This window comes from Thamnophis sirtalis, unplaced genomic scaffold, assembly GCF_051295495.1.
Source record: "Thamnophis sirtalis isolate CommonGarterSnake01/CBP01778 unplaced genomic scaffold, rThaSir2_p1.2 scaffold_9, whole genome shotgun sequence".
Taxonomy (NCBI): Eukaryota; Metazoa; Chordata; class Lepidosauria; order Squamata; family Natricidae; genus Thamnophis; species Thamnophis sirtalis.
In genome coordinates, this window is record NW_028261389.1 from 81,039,883 (window position 1) to 81,059,967 (window position 20,085).

The window sequence follows — 20,085 nt, forward strand, 5'->3', positions numbered from 1 at the left end:
GTCTTGGAGTAGAGATACGCGGGCTAGCTCTAGTAATTTGGGTTCTCTGTGGTTCGGAAGAGCAAATCCTTTGGTGGGATGAAGTCAGGAGTCACAGGAGAGAAAGACAAGCACCCCAAAACCCAAGAACAAAATGGGGCGTTATACTTCCGAGTTGTTCCTTTGTTGTATTTCATTGCCTTTCATTGCACAGCCAATGCTCAACCTATCAGGCCAATGTGGGAAACAGCTATTGACTTAACACTTCCCCAGTTTAACCCCGAGAATGGCTGGATGGTCCAAGGTAGCTCCTTGTGAACTGACCATTAGTGGACCCTCTACCAAACCATCCCATCAGCCTTGTGAACTTTCAGGGTTCCACTTTCTACCACGTATTCAAAATGGACTGGGATACGTGTGTGTGTGTGTGTGTGTGTGTGTGTGTGTGTGTGTGTGTGTGTAGGCATAGGTAAAGGTTCCCCCGCACATGCATGCTAAGAGCCGAGGTGGCGCAGTGGTTAAATGCAGCACTGCAGGCTACTTCAGCTGACTGCAGTTCGGCAGTTCGGCTGTTCAAATCTCACCGGCTCAGGGTTGACTCAGCCTTCCATCCTTCCGAGGTGGGTTAAATGAGGACCCGGATTGTTGTTGGGGGCAATATGCTGACTCTGTAAACCACTTAGAGAGGGCTGAAAGCCCTATGAAGCGGTAGATAAGTCTAACTGCTATAGCTATTGCTATGCTAGTCGTTTCTGACGCTAGGGGGCAGGGCTCATCTCCGTTTCAAAGCCGAAGAGCCAGCGCTGTCCGAAGACGTCTCCATGGTCATGTGGCCGGCATGACTCAACGCCGAAGGCAACGCTGTTCCCTTCTCACCAAAGGTGGCTCCTATTTTTCTACTTGCATTTTTTATGTGCTTTCAAACTGCTAGGTTGGCAGAAGCTGGGACAAGTCACGGGAGCTCACTCCGTTACGTGGCGCTAGGGATTCGAACCGCCCAACTGCCGACCTTTCTGATCGGCAAGCTCAGCGTCTTAGCCCCTGAGCCACCGTGTCCCAATGTATAGGTATAGGTATAGGTATATGTAAATACGTATGGTGCTGGTACATATTGATGCATGTATGCAACATGTGTATATGTGTGTTATGTATGTGTTTGAGTAGATGTACCAGTGTTTCTCAACCTTGGCGACTTTAAGTCCTGTGGACTTCAACTCCCAGAATCCCCCAGCCAGCAGAGCTGGCTGGGGGATTCTGGGAGTTGAAGTCCACAGGACTTAAAGTCGCCAAGGTTGAGAAACACTGAGATATACACAGGAAACAAAATTTCATTTTTAATGTGGGCCAGTTTGCCAGCTTATCTGAACAGTGAACACAATTAGGTGTGACACTGGAAGTAGGTGCTTCTACCATGTATGACTGGGGATGGAAAGAATCCCTTCGTTGCGATGGTGTTGCTGATAGGCAAACTATTAAACATATGGTGCACCACTGCCCACAATGTGTGTTCTCTGGTTCCCTGGAAGATTTGCACGAAGCAACGGCAGAGGAGATCGCCTGGAGAGCTGAACTGGCCAACCAGTTAGGAGGCCACTGCTGTGTCCCCGCAGAGGTTATGTGGCTTGTGTGTCTATGCTTACCCCTCTTCTGCCATGTTCTCATATACGCTAAGTAATAATAGTATCGCCTGTAAACATACTCTTGCCAGACTAAAGCAATTGCCGTATTTTTGGAGTATAAGACGCACCTTTTCCCTTCAAAAAAGAGGCTGAAAATCTGGATGCGTCTTATACACTGAATGCAGTATTTTTTTGCCTCCTGAAACCCCTCTCCTTTCACCGGAATGGCTGTGCAGAGCCTTTAGGAGGCTTCCAGAGTGCTCCTGGGGGCTGGGGAGGGCAGAAATGAGCAAAAGACGAGCTGTTTTTTGCTCAACTTTACCCCCCAGCCCCCAGGAACACTCTATAAGCTTCCTAAAGGCTATCCATGCCCCCTTTTTTGACAAAAAATGGGCCCATTTTCATGAAAAACATGCAGTTTTTTTGCTCATTCCCCCCCCCACCCCCGGAGCACTCTACAAGCCTCCTAAGGGCTATTCATGCCCTTTAAAAAAAACAAAAACGGGCCCAACCTTTTTTTTAAAAAATTGCCTCTTCAAAACCTTGGTGCGTCTTATACTCCAAAAAAATACGGTAGCTATAATAATGACAGATATACCCTGTGAATTCCTAGGGAGGGTCCTTCTTAGCCCCCACCCTGCCTACCAGCCATTCCAAACTCCAGTGTCCTTTTGCTCTCTGGGCAACAGCCTTCCTTCTCCCGAGACCCCAGACCCACATTCCACCACAAATCCCAAGGGATTGATCAGGTTTTTTTTTGCAGATAGTCCCAAAGGTGCTTTTTCCCCATTTCGTTCTTGATCCAAGAAGCTTCTTCAGCTCTGAAGAACTGGTCATCTGCATCCTTCGAGAGGGTCGTTGAGGCCACTTGGAGGTTTTATCTGTGTCTTCAGGGTCACTTGAGTAGTGAAAATGGATGTGGACTTGAGGACACAGACAGACCTCCAAGTGCTTCAACGACCCTCTCAAAGGATGCAAAGGACCAGCTGTCCACAAGGAGTATAAATCCTTCCATTCCCCACCATCCACTCAGAGCTGAAGAAGCTTCTTGGAGGAGAAGGGATACGTCTTCAAAGAAAAATCAAGAAAGTCCAGTTGCCTCTTGAAAAAAAAAACACCTTTGGGACAACCGGAGAGATTTTTCTGCAGATACTTCACCCCAAGTCACAACCATGTTCTCCGAGGGCAATGGTTTGGGAAGCGGGGTTTTGCCTTCTCCATCTGTGTCAGAACTGAACATTCAAGGGAAAGATAACTTTCAGCCTTACTATATCACCTCTTGTGCTATATTTCTCAGCTAGGGGATTTTAGACCCAGGAAGAATAAATGGATGTCTTGGGAGGGAGGAATAAAAAATAATAATCAAGATGGTCAAGATCAGAGATCCCCAAACTTGGCAACTTTAAGACTTGGGGACTTCAAAATCCCCAAGTCTTAAAGTTGCCAAGTTTGAAGGCCTCTGATTGAAGTGGAGAGATTGCAGAGGAAGGGATTCCAAGAGAGTAAATTATGCTGGCTGGGGAATTCTGGGAGTTGAAGTCCACACGTCTTAAAGTTCCCAAGTTTGGGGATCTCCCATCTAAGAGGAGAGATTGCAGAGGAAGGGATTCCAAGAGAGTAAATTATGCTGGCTGGGGAATTCTGGGAGTTGAAGTCCACACGTCTTAAAGTTCCTAAGTTTGGGGGGGTCTCCCATCCAAGAGGAGAGATTGCAGAGGAAGGGATTACAAGAGAGTAAGTTATGCTGGCTGGGGAATTCTGGGAGTTGAAGTCCCCAAGTCTTAAAGTTCCCAAGTTTGGGGATCTCCGATCTAAGAGGAGAGATTGCAGAGGAAGGGATTCCAAGAGAGTAAATTATGCTGGCTGGGGAATTCTGGGAGTTGAAGTCCCCAAGTCTTAAAGTTGCCAAGTTTGAAGACCTCTGCTCAGGACTTTACAAAGTCCTGCCATTATTATGCACGTGTCCAATGACCTTGGTGCAAGGGGGTCAGACTCTGGCCGACCTATTCAACCGTTCCCCTCCCAACAAGAACCCTTGAAGCTCTTTGGATAGTGAGTGGGACTGCCTAGAAATTCAACAAGCAAGCCAACGAGATCGAACGCAGAGAGGGGAAGGACAAATCGGGGATTCCATTAATTAAATTAAAGATCTCTGCCGCCCCCGAGCAGAGTCATCTTAGCATCCTGGCACAGCACCCAAAAATACAGAGGTGGCTAATTACCTGCACGAGAAGTTCCAACTTCCTGTCATCAAGGAGGTGAACCTGACACCTTCGGCCCTCTGTCATCTAGGAAAGAGAGAGAGAGAGAAAAATCCGGGAGATGAAAAAAAAGACCTCTCCAGTATTAACAGATGCTGAAGTCACAAGCTTGGCAAACATTGCTGTCAACATGCTGAAGTCACAGCTGTTCCGAAGTTCTGCTGTGTGGGAGCAAATAATTCTTATTTTTATTTTTTTTGAGCCCTGTTGAAGGTTTCGCTGGAACCGAGAAGAGGGGAATAAATAAGTGACTTGCCTTGCCAGTTGTTGGTGCCTGGCAGAGGTTGGCACAGGCTTTGACTCTGCTCTAAGTAGGGGACGGTGCCAGGCTAAGAGCGGAGTTAGAATAGAGTAGAATGACAGAGTTGGAAGGGACCTTGGAGGTCTTCTAGCCCAACCCCCTTCAAGCAAGAGACCCTCTACCATTTCAGACAAGTGGTTGTCCAGTCTCTTCTTAAAAACCTCCAGTGATGGAAAAGGAAGGAAGGAAGGGCTGAGGGAGGTAGAGAAGAGAAAGGAAGGAAGGGATGGAGAGAGGGAGGGAAGAGAAAGAGGAAGGAAGGAAGGATAACAGAATAACAGAGTTGGAAGGGACCTTGGAGGTCTTCTAGTCCAACCCCCTGCTCAAGCAGGAGACCCTCTACCATTTCAGACAAATGGTTGTCCAATCTCCTCTTCAAAACCTCCAGTCTTGGAGAACTCACAACTTCTGGAGGCAAGTCGTTCTACTGGTTAATTGTCCTCACTATCAGGAAATTTGTCTTTAATTCTAATTTGGATTTCTCTTTGATAGGTTTCTACCCGTTGCTTCTTGTTCTGCCCTCAGGTGCCTTGGAGAATAGCTTGACTCCCTCTTCTTTGTGGCAACCCCTGAGATATCAGAAGACTGCTATCCTGTCTCCCCTAGTCCTTCTTTTCATTAAACTAGACACACCCAGTTCCTGCAACCGTTCTTCATCTGTTTTTAGTCTCCAGTCCCCTAATCCTCTTTCATGCAAAAAGCTGAAGTCATAACTCCCATTACATATTCCATGCAGTCCTCTGGTCATTAGTATTCTGGCTGGGAGTCTTTGAGGTCACTTGGAGGTTGATTTTTGCCCTCATGGTCACCTAACTAGTTCCACACCCATTTGCAAACTCATTCAGGTGACCTTGGGGGTACAGATAAACCTACAAGTAGCTTCATCTTTAAAACTGTTTTATTTCATTTTTCATTTTCATTTTATACAATCACTTATATACTGTGCATTAAAAAAAAAATCCACCATAAAAAACCAACATAACACTTCAATCCCCCATACACCCTTTCTTCTCCCCCTCCAACTTTCATTTCTCCCCTCCAGCATTCCCCTCTTCTACTTCCCTTCCCCCTCAGACATCTCCCCTTCCCTCCATCTCACCTTCCTTACATTCCCCTCTCACTCCCTCTTTACTTCTCCCTCTTCTTTCCCTCTACTCCTCACTTTGGTGTATCTCTACAATTCATTAATCTATTCAGTTTATATTTTGCACTAAAATTAAGAAAAATAAAAAAAAAGAGAAAAAAAAAGAGAAAAAGAAAAAAAAAGAAAAGAGAGCAACAGTATACAAGTGCGTTCTTGTTGTTCTGAGAATTGGAACTGTATTTCCTCCCTCCCCCCTCCCCCCGATAGACCCCCCTCCCTAACCCCCTTACGACTTCCCTACAAGTAGCTTCAATGACTCCAAGAAAGAGCAGATGACTGCATGGAATATAAATATAAATGGAATATAAATCCTTCCATCCTCCACTATTTAGTGAGAACTGAAGAAGCCTTTTTGATAAGAAGGGAAACGTCTTCAAGCAAAAACTAAGTCCGGTTGCCTTTTGAAAAAATAAACACCTCTGGGACAACCATGGCCTGGATGACGGTGAATCTCTCTCTAGATATTTCTACTCAGACTGCAAAACACAACTGTTGTGTCTACGTCGCAGTGTTTCCTTCCACATCCACAGTTGCAATGACCCAACTCCTTCCTTATCTCCTCCAGGCTTCTGCGCCTGAGAATCCCCAAAGGTGCCAAACGAAATTAAAAGTTTTTTTTTTTACTGCTGGATTCCAACTTTCTCAACTCAAGGAAGTCTTTTTTTTCTTGATTGGACACAGGAAAGCCCAATCTACGGTTCTAATGGGATATTATCAGCAATTAAAATTACTTTTGTCCTGGGGTAAAAGGCAGAGCCACAATATTCAACGTATAAGGACCTTGAAAAGTTCTTTTTTTTATTTTGTGCCATTAAAATAATGGCAAAAACACCCAGGAGATCACGTAGCAAAACTTCTTAGAAAGTTTTAAGTTTAAAAAGTTTTACTGTTAAGTTTTTAACAGTCAGGAAGGCTGTTAAAACCTGGCTGTTCCGGCAGGCCTGGAGCTGTTGACCTTATCGAAAGGTCGAGCCCGGACTAGAATGAATGATTGTTGTGAATTTTAAATCATTTTTTATTTTTATTTTTTTTCCTTTTTTCCCTTTTTCTTTTTTTCTTCGCTTTGTAAGCCGCCCAGAGTCCTGCACGATTGGGCAGCCTATACATTTAATTAATAATAATAATAATAATAATAATAATAATAATAATAATAATAATAAAAGTTCTGTTAAAAAGAAGAAAAGGAGGTTTTATATCCTGATTATAACTGCCTGAAACGAAACCTGCTCACGTTAAGACAACTTTAACTTGCTTAAAAGGGGAGTGACAGAGAATCACAGAAGATGGGGAAGGGTACCGAAAGTTGTAACAACGGGGCAAAACTCACTGAATGAATGTCTCACTTAACAACAGAAATCTGGGGTTCTGGGGTTCATAGCTAGTACAACAGGAAGAAGCTGAGTTCAATGCAGAGATGTTATTAACTTCTTTTTTTTATTTCCTTTGTCTTAATATATTTTAGACTGTGTTTGTTAAAAATCTATACCGTTTACGGGCTCTGGGAAGTCGGGGGGGGGGAGGGAGGTGGGGTGTTAGAGGGGAGGGGGGATACATAGTATGTGTTAGATTTTAAGGTAACGTGACGGCACCTGTATACTGTTGCTCTTTAATTCCACTGTAAAAATAGGACAAGCTGAATATATTAATAGATTGTAGAAATACACCGAAGGGAGGAGTAGAGGGATAGAAGAAAGAGGGGCAGAGAGGGTGGGAGAGAGGACTGGAGGGAGGGGGAGAAGGAAGGGAGGGAGTGTACCAGGAGAGTACGATGAAAATATAGAAATCTGGGGTTCCATTGTGGTCGTAAGTCGAGAATTACCTGCACAAGGTGCTTCTTTGGCATACAGGACATAACACAGCTTAGATCTAGGTTATCTTGAGACCTGGCTGTCCTAAACTCTTCAAGAAGATCTCAACAAATTCAACACCCTGGGACTCACAATACCTTTGTCTATTGGCCCCAGGAAGCCATTTTTCTTTTAGCTACCTTTAACCTCGGTGGAAATCTCTAAAATCCCAGCATTTATTGAGTGAAGGGCAGTGATGGCAAAACATTTCGGCACCGAATGCCCGAACCAGAAGGTGTGTGCATGAAAATGCACCCAAGTGCCAAAAACCCAAAGACCAGCTCAGCAGTGCTCACATGTGTTTGGTTTTTGGCTGGTTTTTGGACCATTTTCAGGCTGTTCTTCAGGCCATTTTAGGCTGTTTTTCAGGCCACTTTTGGGCCATTTTTGTTTTTCCACCGGAGTGCCAAAAACAGCCTTAAAATGGCCTGCAAAACGGCAAAAAACAGCCTGAAAATGGCTAAAAACAGCCTATTTTTTGGAGGGGGGCTTTTTGGCTGTTTTCATGCCACTTTCTGGTGCTCCAGCAGCTGGCGACGGTGTGTGTGGCCACAGAGAGGGCTCTGCGTGCCACCACTGGCATCCTCTGCCATGGGGTCGCCATCACAGGTGTAGGGCCCTTAACTGAGGACCACCCAAAAACAGGGCAGTTGCCCTGGGCTTCTGCACCAGATCTTTTGCCAACTTAAAATGCCTGGTCCTTGGCTCTTTATCTGCCGTGCCCAACATGTGCTACGAAACGCCTCATGCTGTCTCCTGGGCAACGTGGAAAATACACACTCGGACCATTGAGTGTTGAGACCTCTGCGTCCTGTTAAATCATCCTGCGATGAAAGCATCTGTGGAAATATGAGAATTCGACTTGCAAGGAGGCAGTTTCTGTGTGGTCTTTTGTGTGTGTGTATTGTACACACTTAATTAAAGCAGCAACTGCTTTATACATCAGCTTGTATCCTTGACAGCCACAGGAGTTCCTTCAGGCTTCCTAGCTGGAATGATACCTTCACCTCGGTTAAATGCTTACCATGACGGCTTCTCTGAAGACTTTCTGGGGTGGGGGCAAAGCGTTTGAATGATGGGTCCCTTTCCATCTACTTTTATTTAATTGTGTGCTTATCAGAGCCTCCGAAGAGAGCAAATTCTTAGATTACCCTGTAGGGCAGTCCTGGACGTACGGCCGTCATGGAGCTCAAATGTTGGTAAGTGAAACGTTTGTTAAGCGAGTGTTGCTCCCATGTTGCCATTTTCCATTTCAAAGCCGAAGAGCAATCCAGGAGACACAGGTCTACTCTTGAAAGCAATAGGATAGGATAGGAAATAGGATAGGATAGGATAGGATAGGATAGGATAGGATAGGATAGGATAGGGTAGAGTAGAGTAGAGTAGAGTGGAATAGAATAAGAAATAGAATAGCATAGCATAGAATAGAATAGAATGGAGTGGAATGGAATAGAATAAGAAATAGAATAGAATAGGGATGGAGAATAGAATAGAAATAGGATAGGATAGGAAATAGGATAGGATAGGATAGGATAGGATAGGATAGGGTAGGGTAGGGTAGAGTAGAGTAGAGTGGAATGGAATAGAATAAGAAATAGAATAGAATAGGGATGGAGAATAGAATAGAAATAGGATAGGAAATAGAATAGAATATAGAATAGAGTGGAGTGGAATAGTATAAGAAATAGAATAGAATAGAGATTTAGAATAGAATAACAGAGTTGGGAGGGACCTTGGAGGTCTTCTAGTCCAACCCCCTGCCTAGGCAGGAAACCCTACAAAAGTTCAGACAAAGAAGCGGAACACAGAAGCGGAAATACACCAAGGAGAGGAGGAGTGGGAAACAGAAGGGAGAAGAAAGATGGGAAGAGAGGGATGGGAGAGAGGGTAAGGGGGGAAGATGAGGAGGATAAGGAGGAGTGGAATGAAGAGAGAGGAGAAGGAGAAAGGGAGGGGAAGTAAGAGTAGGAAAGGATGATGGAGGGAAGAAAGGAGGTAGGAGAGAGGTAGAAGAAAGAGGTGTATGGAGAGCAGAAGAGCTAATAATGGGTTTTTTTAATCTTTCTGGGCGTTGATGACAAGAGGAACTGATGTAATTACTACTTAATACAATAGGATATTGGCTATGTAATAGTATACATGTGGTTGTATGTTATGAAAATGGAAAAAAAAAAGTTCAGACAAATGGTTATCCAACATCTTCTTAAAAACTTCCAGTGTTGGAGCATTGTTGGGGGGGGGGGGGGGCAAGAGGCTGACTCTTAGAGAGGCCTGTAAAAAGCACCATGAAGTGGCATATAAGTCTGAGGGGTATTGCTATTTGCTATTATTCCGCTGCTCAGCGAAACACAGTGTTGTAGTAAAACCAGATGTTCCCATTTATGAGTGTCTCCCTCCTTCCTGCTTTTGCAATACTGACAAATTTGAATCCTGGAGATTCCAGAGTAGGAAATCTTTTTTTTTTGCAAGAGAGAAGAAAGGCCTTTAATAAACACATCGCTTTGTTTTAATTAAAGCCACGTGCTGATTTCCCCCCCCAGCCCTGCAGTGTATTTAATTAAGCCAGGGGGCTTAGCTTTAAAACACACGACCAAGTCTCTTTCTCCAAAGGCATCAGATGGGGCTTTCCATAGTTTGAGGCTTCTCACTGGCCAGGCAAATATTGTAGATTATTTTTTTTTTAAAAGAGAATGCAAAAGGTTCCCCTTGCACATGTGTGCTAATCGTTCCCGACTCTAGGGGGCGGTGCTCATCTCCGTTTCAAAGCTGAAGAGCCAAGATATCTCCGTGGTCATGTGGCCGGCATGACTCAACACCGAAAGCGCACGGAACGCTGTTCCCTTCCCACCAAAGGTGGTTCCTGTTTTTCTACTTGCATTTTTTACGTGCTTCTGAACTGCTAGGTTGGCAGAAGCTGGGACAAGTCACGGGAGCTCACTCCGTTACGCGGCGCTCGGGATTCGAACTGCCGACTTTTCTGATTCACAAGCTCAGCGTCTTAGGCCTCTGAGCCACCGCGTCTCCAGTTGCCACCTCAGAGACCTTCAGTAACAAACACAGGGCCAGGCGGAGGATGAGCAAGGCTTCGCAGTTCTATCACACACATCACAGACCTCCAAAAGCCGCGAACCTCTGCGCCGTTTTAATCCGGTTTCTTTTTAAATCAGCTACTGGGGATGATGGCGTCTGTAGTCTCACAGGGGTAGAGGACCAATGTGGGAAAGTGTCATTTAGAAGGGAAGCTTGCAACTAGGATCATGTCACATAGTGATCCATATTATCTAAGTGATCGTGGTGTTGTTTAACCTAGTTTGGTACTGCAAGAAAGCCAGAAAACTCAGGGAACACCAAGGATCCCACAGTCCTCCTCCTCCTCTTCCTCCTCCTCCCTTCTAACACTGATGATGTTCCCTAGCTGGGTCATGAAACGTCTTGAAAGAAACCACCAAGCTCAGAGAGCAACAAGAACCCCGCTGTCCTCTTCCTCCTTCCCTCTGCTCCTCCTTCCTCTTTTTCTTCCTTCTTCTCTCCATAAATCCCCCTTCCTTCCACCACTGACAACGTTACTAGTTTGGGTAACGAAACGTCTGCAAGAAAGCCACCAAGCTCAGGGAACACCAAGGACCCCGCAGTTCTCCTTCTCCTCTCTGCAAGCCCCACTCCCTTCTAGCCCTGATGATGTTCCATAGCTGGGTCATCAAATGTCTTCAAACAAACTCAGAGATCCCCAAGGACCCCCCAAAGTGCCTGGGACGAAAGCCACTCAATCTCCTTTGGCGACAAGCAAAAGTCAATGGGGAAGCCAGATTCACTTAAGAACCTTGTCATTAACTTAACAACTGCAGTGATTCACTTAACAACGGTGGAAAGAAAGGTCATAAAATGGGGGGAGGGGGAACTCACTTAACAAACATCTCGCTTAGCCAACAGAAATGTTGGGCTGAATTGTTGCAAATTGAACACTCCCTACCTTAGCAATAGCAGTTAGACTTATATACCGCTTCATAGGGCTTTCAGCCCTCTCTAAGCGGTTTACAGAGTCAGCATATATTGCCCCCACAATCTGGGTCCTCATTTTACCCACCTCAGAAGGATGGAAGGCTGAGTTAACCTTGAGCCGGTGAGATTTGAACCGCTGAACTGCAGATAGCAGTCAGCTGAAGTGGCCTGCAGTACTGCACCCTAACCACTGCGCCACCTCGGCTCTTATGCCTTCTGTACGTCAAATTTGTAAATTTGTAAAATTTGATTAAGAATAAGTACGGAAGACCCTTCCATAATGAATGGTTCATTTCTTATTCCTGCAGCTGGCAAGACGGTGTGATGTGAAATAGTTTCAGGGCAAAAAAAACACAAGACTATTACAAAATTCACCGGTGAAAGTGTGAAAAGTGAACACAGAGTGGTTACGAACAAGAAACTTTGAACAAAACCCTGCTAACATGTCATTAATCTCCCCTCAAAAATAAGCTTTCTCCAGAAACTTCTAGTTTTCTTTACAATCATGAAAATTCAAAACTGAATCGAAACACTACGGTTCTTTCTGTGTTGTTTGCAGGTCTAACCCATTGGTCCTTCCTTGTCCTCAGTGAGCAATAAATTTATGAAACGTATAAATGGATCCGTGCAAGAAATCCAGGCTGGTTATTGTTACTACCCATTCCCCCTGTCCTTAACTAACAGGGTTATTTCTGTCTCCATCTGTCTCTGATGAAATAACTAGTGAAACATTAAAGAATGAAAAAAAAAAAAAAAAGAATGAATGACTCTCTATTGTTAACAGTTTTTTCCCCCCAATGCTTCCATGGAAGAACTGCAGTGGTTCGGTTTCATGCTGCCAAATATCTCAAACGACTTATGAATATTTGTTTGCTTAGGGCTTCTAACTTCATAACTTCTAACTTCTTGTTTCTTCCTAAGAAACAAAGTAGATTTCAATGGATGGCTGTGAAGGTTGGACCATAAGGAAGGCTGAGAGCCAAAGAATGGGGGCCTTTGAACTCTGGTGCTGGAGAAGAAGACTCCTGCATTGAGTCCCTTGGACTGCAAGGCCATCCAACCGGTCAGTCCTAGAGGAGATCAACCTTGGCTGCTCTTTAGAAGGCCAGATCCTGAAGAGGAAACTCAAAGACTTTGGCCACCTAAGGAGAAGGAAGAAGGACTCCCTGGAGAAGAGCCTCATGCTGGGAACAACGAAGGGCAAAAGAAGAAGAAGGGGACGGCAGAGAAGGAGGTGGCTGGATGGAGTCACCGAAGCAGCCAGCGTGAGCTTCAATGGACTCCAGGGGATGGTAGAGGACAGGAAGGGTTTGGGCCAAGTTGGGTATCCAGTTTTGATTAGTGCATGGTCACAATCTCCTTATCAGGTATGTTTGATACCTAACATATTAGATCTATCTAATTTCATTAGGTGTGTCTAGACTAAGGAAAAGAAGGACCAGGGGAGACAGGATAGCAGTCTTCCAATATCTCAGGGGTTGCCCCAAAGAAGAGGGAATCAAGCTGTTCTCCAAGGCACCTCAGGGCAGGACAAGAAGCAAAATGGGTGGAAACTAATCAAGGAGAGAAGCAACTTAGAACTGAGGAGAAATTTCCTGACAGTGAAAACAATTCATCAGTGGAACAGCTTGCTTCTAGAAGTTCTGAATGCTCCAACACTGGAAGTTTTCAAGAAGATGTTGGACAGCCATTTATCTGGAATCATATTGGGTTTCCTGCATGAGCAGAGGGTTGGACTAGAAGACCTCCAAGGTCCCTTCCAAATCTGCTCTTTTATTATTCCTGTTGCAGAAGATCATTACTCATTGTTCTGCATCTAAAGGACAACATTCACAGGATGGAATAAGGCCCAAAATTTATCCAGTTTCTATAAAAGGAAGAGATTTGTAGCTCAGGGTTGAAATGAGGGGTCCTTGATGCTCTCTGAGTTTGGTGGTTTTCTTGCAGACGTTTCATGACCCAACTAGGTAACATCATCAGTGCTAGAAAGGAGTGGGGTTTGCAGAAAGGGGGGGAGGAGGAGGAAGAGAAGGAGGAGGACTGTGAGGTCCTTGTTGCTCTCTCTGAGCTTGGTGGCTTTCTTGCAGATATTTCATTACCCAACTAGGGGACATCATCAGTGCTAGGAAGGAAGTGGTATTTGCAGAGGGGAGGGGGGAAGGGGGAGGAGGAGGAGGAGGAGGAAGAGGAGGAGGAGGAGGAGGAGGAGGAAGGCTTTGGGGACCTTGGTGCTTTCTGAGCTTGGTGGCTTTCTTGCAGATGTTTCATGACCCAACTAGGGAACATCATCAGTGCTAGGAAGGAAGTGGTATTTGCAGAGAGCAGGGGGGAAGAAGGAGGAGGAGGAGGAGGGGGAGGGGGAGGAGGAGGAGGAGGAGGAGGAGGAGAACGATAGGGGTCCTTGGTGCTCTCTGAGCTTGGTGGCTTTCTTGCAGATGTCTCATGACCCAACTAGGGGACATCATCAGTGCTAGGAAGGAAGTGGTATTTGCAGAGGGGAGGGGGGAAGGGGGAGGAGGAGGAGGAGGAGGAAGAGGAGGAGGAGGAGGAGGAAGGCTTTGGGGACCTTGGTGCTTTCTGAGCTTGGTGGCTTTCTTGCAGACATTTCATTACCCAACTAGGGAACATCATCAGTGCTACGAAGGAAGTGGTATTTGCAGAGAGGAGGGGGGAAGGAGGAGGAGGAGGAGGAGGAGGAGGAGGAGGAGGAGGAAGGCTTTGGGGACCTTGGTGCTCTCTGAGCTTGGTGGCTTTCTTGCAGATGTTTCATGACCCAACTAGAGAACATCATCAGTGCTAGGAAGGAAGTGGTATTTGCAGAGTGCTAGAAACAAGGAGGAGGAGGAGGAGGGGGAGGGGGAGGAGGAGGAGGAGGAGGAGAAAAAGGAAGAGAGAAGGATGGGAGAAGGAGAATTGTGGGGTCCTTGGTGTTCTCTGAGCTTGGTGCTTTTCTTGCAGACATTTCATTACCCAACTACATAACATCATCAGCGCTAGTCAAGTCCTACCAAAACTCTGCAGCCATCAACGATTGCATGGCACTTTCCAAAGATTTGAGGAAACGAACAAATCATCCTTCCTACAAATCCTTCAACTGTCGTAGGAGAATTAGCAATAGCAATAGCAATAGCAATAGCAGTTAGACTTATATACCGCTTCATAGGACTTTCAGCCCTCTCTAAGCGGTTTACAGAGTCAGCATATCGCCCCCACAGTCTGGGTCCTCATTTTCACCCACCTCGGAAGGATGGAAGGCTGAGTCAACCTTGAGCCTTGGATGGATAGATAATAGATAAGATAGATACAGAAGATAGATAGACAGAAGATAGATAGATGATAGATAGATTGATAGATAGATAGATAGATAGATAGATATAGAGAGATAGATAGATATAGCATAGCAATAGCAATTAGATTTATATACCACTTCCTAGGACTTTCAGCCCTCTCTAAGCGGTTTACAGAGTCAGCATATCGCCCCCAACAACAATCCGGGTCCTCATTTCACCCACCTCGGAAGGATGGAAGGCTGAGTCAACCCTGAGCCGGTGAGATTTGAACAGCCGAACTGCAGATAACAGTCAGCTGAAGTGGCCTGCAGTGCTGCATTTAACCACTGCGCCACCTTGGCCTTTAGTCGCCAATGTTTTGCCCAGCCTTTTGGATCATGAAACGATCTGAACCCAGATTCAGCTTGGAAAAGGTTTCACTTCCAAACCGAGCCTGAGAGTTTTTGGTTTTTATTTGGAAAGTTTACCTCTTGTGTCCACAACGGTGAAGAGGTTTTTCTGGGATTTCACCTGCAGCTGTTTGTGTCAAGTTTCCAGCCCTATAAAGGTGCCCACCCAGCGCTGCTTTTTTTTGGGGGGGGGGAGTTGAATTTACAGGTAGTCTTTGACTGAGCCCAGAATTTACGATGCTAAAAATGAGAAATCGGTTAAGAGAAATTTAATTTCCTTGCTGCCGTCGTTAACTGAATCACTGTCGTTGATGAATCAGTTACACGGTTGTTAAGTGAATCTGGCTTGTCAGAAGGTCGCAAAAGGGGATTGCGTGACCCCGGGGGACTCTGCGACCGTCATAAATGTGAGTCAGTTGTCAAGCATCCGAATGGAAGTCGCTTGACCACGGGGACACCGCAACGGTCGTTAAGTGTGAAAAATGGCATTTTTTTCCCAGTGCCGTTGCAATTTCAAACGGCCACTAAATGGTCGTAAGTCAAGAACTACCTGTAGTGTATTGCAAGAGATTGATAAATAATTTGTAGTCTGTTTTCTGGAGTGGGTAACATTTGCCAGAAAAAGTTTTTTTTTTTAAAGAGAGAGCTACATACAACACGCTTCCCGTAGTAGCAGTAGTAGTAGCACTATTGCTACAATCAGCAGCAGTGGATTAAATGAGTGTCAAGTCAGCAATTCAGAGACTACGGAGCCAGCTTCTCCACAGCACAGTGGGTGGGTGGGGGGAGCCACCCATTCAGACAGAGTAAGGGAGACACGGTGGGCTTAGGAAAGGAACAGGAACCGAAGGAGAACAATCGAAATAACACATTTTTCCCCTGGATACCTGGAGGGTAGGAAGCTACTCCAAGGTGGATTTAAATTAAACAGAAGATGGAGGGTGGGATCCCAAGGAAGCTGCCAAGGGGAGAGCAGGCCCTTCCTTGTCACCTGGGAAATCCCAGCAATAAATCAAGCAACTAATATATCCGTCCGTCCATCCATCCATCTATCATTTCTTTCTTTCCTTCCTTCCATCCATCCATCCAACCTATCTCTCCCTTCCTTCCTTCCTTTCCTTCCTCCCTTCTCCTCCTCTCTCCATCCTCTCTCCTCCCTCCCTCCCTCCCTTCCTCCTTCCTTCTTTCCTTCCTTCCTTCCTTCCTTCCTTTCCTCCCTCCTCCTCTCTCCCTTCTCTCCTTTCCTTCCTCCCGTCTCCTCCTCTCTCCATCCTCTCTCCTCCCTCCCTCTCTCCCTTCCTCCTTCCTTCTTTCCTTCCTTCCTTCCTTCCTTCCTTTCCTCCCTCCTCCTCCCTCCCTTCTCTCCTTTCCTTCCTCCCTTCTCCTCCTCTCTGCATACTCTCTCCTCCCTCCCTCTCTCCCTTCCTCCTTCCTTCTTTCCTTCCTTCCTTCTTTCCTTCCTTCCCTCCCTCCCTCCCTTCTCTCCTTTCCTTCCTCCCTTCTCCTCCTCTCTCCATCCTCTCTCCTCCCTCCCTCTCTCCCTCCCTCCTTCCTTCCTCCTTCCTTCTTTCCTCTCCCTTCTCTCCATCTCCTTCCCTGCCTCCCTCCTATATTAGACCTATTCCTTTATACACCCCCATTCCTCCCCCCCCTCCACCCAGTAGAGCCAGGGCGTGGAGGGCGGTGGCGGCGGCGGCGGCCCCGCTCTTCCCACCCGAAGGCCGCCCGTGCTATTAATAGAAGCGGGGGATTCGCCCAGGGCGCCCCGCGCTTCCCTTCCCCCTTCGCCGCCCCAGCGCCAAAGATGCTCCGGCAGGGACGCCCTTCGTTCTGCCGAGGAGCCTTTCAAGGATACCGACGGGGATGCAACGGAGAAGGGGGGGGGGGGGGAAGCTCCGCGATGCGGCCCCTTCTCCCGGCGCCCTAGCAGCTCTGCAGCCTGGTCTGCATCCACGCAGCCCCCGCGCATCCTTCCTGCCCCCTCGGAGCACCAGCCCCCTGGGACACACGGACACACGGACACACACACCACACTGCTACCCCCCCAGCCCCCCTCCAGCCCTGTGCAAGGCGGCATTTCCAAAGGGGGGGGAATTGGGGTGGGGGGCGCGAAGCCCCTCTGCCCTCTCTCCCCCCCCCTGCATCCCAGCAGCTGCAGCGCAGCCTCCCGCCCCCCTCCGCCTTTGATCTCGGCCCGGTTGCTTTCCACGCCGCGCATCTCTCGGCGGGTCCTCTCCTCGCTCCCCCTCCCCGCATTTCTGGGAACAAAGGCGGCCCTGGCTTACCTTCCCCCCCTGCAGCTCCAGCGGAGGCAGCCTGGGCGCTTCAGAGGCCCCCCTGGGCAAGAGGCAGCGCCGTGGGGCCGGCTCCATCACGGGCCTCGGGGCTCTAACGGGGAGCATCCTTCGGGGGCCGGCCGGCCGGCAGACGCGAAGCTTTCGCCTTCCTTCCTTCCTCCCTGGGCGGAAAGTCTGGCAGGCGGAGGGCGCATCTCCTTCCCCCGCCTTCCCTGCGTCCTAGCGGTCCCTCCCGGGCTGGCTCCAGCGGCGGCTGCAGGCGAGCGGCATCTGGGCACAGCTGGCGCGCCCAGGCACACCCGCACAGGGGCACAGGCACACACACACACGCACGCACACACACCGGCGCGCAGGCACGCGGGCTTGCAATGCAGAGGGGAGCCGCCGCGGTTGCGCCTCCGGTGGCTCCGGCCGCGCTATTCCGAGCGCAGGAGCAGCCGCGCCACCCACCGGCTCTCCCGCGGAGGGTCCCGTCTTTCCACGCTCCCCCCCTGCCCCTCCCCCGGCCGGGAGGTTTATTTGGAAAGGCTCAAATGCAGACAAAACACCCCGGCTGAGGAAGGGGAGGTCGGTTGAGAGTGTGCCAGAAAGGGGAAGGCGAAGGAGGGAGGGAGGGAGGGAGATATGGAGAGGTAGAGGGGGAGAGAGAAATGGAGAGTGAGACAGGAGGAGAGAGGGAGGGAGGAAGTGGAGAGGGAGGGAGGGTGTGAGAGAATGAGTGAGAGAGCAATAGGAAGAGAAAGAGAGAGAGGGAGGGAGGAGGGGAGGGAGAGAAACAGGGCGGGAGGAGAGAGAGAGGGAGCAAGAGAGGGAGAGGGGGAGAGAGGGAAAAAGATGGGGAGAAAGGGAGAAAGAGGGGGAGGGAGGAGACAGAGGGAGAGATAGGGAGAGGGAGAGAGATGGGGGGGAGGGATACACACTACGTATATATCCCTCCCTCCCCCTATCTCTCTCCCTCTCCCCTTCTCTCCCTATTTCTCTCTCCCTCCCTCTCTCTCCTCCCTCCCCTCCCCCCTCTCTCATACACACACATATGAGAGAGGGAGGGGAGAAACAGCAGCCAGAGCTGATGCTAAGGGAGCTGGGGGGGGTCCTCTGGGTGAGAGGACCACCCTTGGTCCTGAGCAAAGGCCCTCAAACATCTGGATTCCTACTACCTCTGGGGGAGGGAAATGGATGGTCTGCCCAGTTGGTCAAGGTTAGTAGATAAGATTCTTGTATAGAAACAGCATGAAATAAACATGTAGTATTTTTTGGTCCTGGCTCCTGCTTTCTCACACCTGGGCCCACGAGATAAAGCGAACTGCAGAAGGAGAAAGCTTGAGAGGAAGAGGAACAGCAGAGTTGGAAGGGACCTTGGAGGTCTTCCAGTCCAACCCCTTGCTCAAGCAGGAGACCCTGCCCCATTTTGAGACAAAGGGTCCTTCAATCTCTTCTTGAAATCCTCCAGTGTTTGAAGCACCCACAATTTCTGGAGGCAACATCCGTTCCACTGCTTAATTGTCCTCTCTGTTAGGAACTTTCTTCTTAATTCCAAGTTGCTTCTCTCCTTGATTAGTTTCCACCCCTCGCTTCTCGTCTTCCCTTCTGGTGCTTTGGAGAAGAGGTGGATGCCTCTTCATTCTTCAACAGCTCCAAAAGGATAATGAGATGGCGAGTTGTGTTGAAGTGGGGGAGGGGGGCAGAGAAAGAAGGAAGGAGGGGGGGAAAAGGTAGGCTTGATTTGTTAATATTTCTATTTCCTTTCTGGCACGCCAGACGTCGAGTGTAAAAGTTATGACTTGAACTCTGTTGGCAGCAAGAGAGAGAGAGAGAGAGAGGGAAAGGGAGCCTGGGAGAAGTCTTAATGGAAAAGGAGGACGGGGGCAGACAAATCACCCAAGAGAAGCCTCCCCCCCCCTTTTAGCAAGACAGAACAAAAGGGGGGGGGGAAACCATACCAGAAAATCTTGGCTAATTTGGCAAGAAGCCACCAGGAAAAATGCAGGAAGTGGACATGGATCAGAACGGACAGTTCTGAAACCAAATTAGGCCAATTGGGGACTGAATGGGATTCCATTCAGGAAGCCTGAAATAGGATCCTGCTAAAACTTTCGATGAGGATTGGAAAATCCATGAGGGGGAGGAAGAAGAAGAAGAGGAGGAGGAGGAGGAGGAGGAGGAGGAGGAGGAGGAGGAGGAAAAGAACAGGAAGGAGAAGAAGAGGAGGAGGAGAGAAGAAAAGTAGAAGAAGTGGGGGAGGAGGAGAGGAGGAGGAGGAGAAAAAGAACAGGAAGGAGAAGAAGAGGAGGAGAGAAGAAAAGTAGAAGAAGTGGGGGAGGAGAAGAGGAGGAGGAAAAGAACAGGAAGGAGAAGAAGAGGAGGAGGAGAGAAGAAAAGTAGAAGGGGGAGGAGGAGAGGAGGAGGAGGAAAAGAACAGGAAGGAGAAGAGGAGGAGGAGAGAAGAAAAGTAGAAGAAGTGGGGGAAGAGGAGAGGAGGAGGAGGAAAAGAACAGGAAGGAGAAGAAGAGGAGGAGAGAAGAAAAATAGAAGAAGTGGGGGAGGAGGAGAGGAGGAGGAGGAGGAAAAGAACAGGAAGGAGAAGGAGAGGAAGAAGAGAGAAGAAAAGTAGAAGAAGTGGGGGAGGGGGAGAGGAGGAGGAAAAGAACAGGAAGGAGAAGAAGAGGAGGAGGAGAGCAGAAAGGTAGAAGAGGAGGAGGAGGAGGAGAAGAGGAGGAGGAGGAAAAGAACAGGAAGGGGAAGAAGAGGAGGAGGAGAGAAGAAAAGTAGAAGTGGGGGAGAGGGAGAGGAGGAGGAGGAGAAAAAGAACAGGAAGGAGAAGAAGAGGAGGAGGAGAGAAGAAAAGTAGAAGAAGTGGGAGAGGAGGAGAGGAGGAGGAGAGAAGAAAAGAAAAAGAAGAGAGAAAGAGAAAGAAAGAAAGAAAGAAAGAAAGAAAGAAAGAAAGAAAGAAAGAACAGCA

At 47.9% G+C, this 20,085-nt stretch overlaps 1 protein-coding gene across 4 annotated transcripts in view; it reads right to left on the reverse strand.

The window, feature by feature from the left end:
• FRMD4A (FERM domain containing 4A) overlaps positions 1 to 20,085 on the reverse strand; it is a 353,039-nt gene that overhangs the window by 137,980 nt on the left and 194,974 nt on the right. For 3 of the 4 annotated variants that reach the window (XM_087722412.1, XM_087722411.1, XM_087722410.1), the window contains one exon: positions 3,821 to 3,886. In XM_087722412.1, coding sequence (XP_087578538.1) covers positions 3,821 to 3,886 — 66 coding nt within the window. Of the gene's footprint in view, positions 1 to 3,820; positions 3,887 to 17,114; positions 17,226 to 20,085 lie in introns of those variants that run through there. The other variant, XM_087722409.1, reaches the window with a different exon arrangement.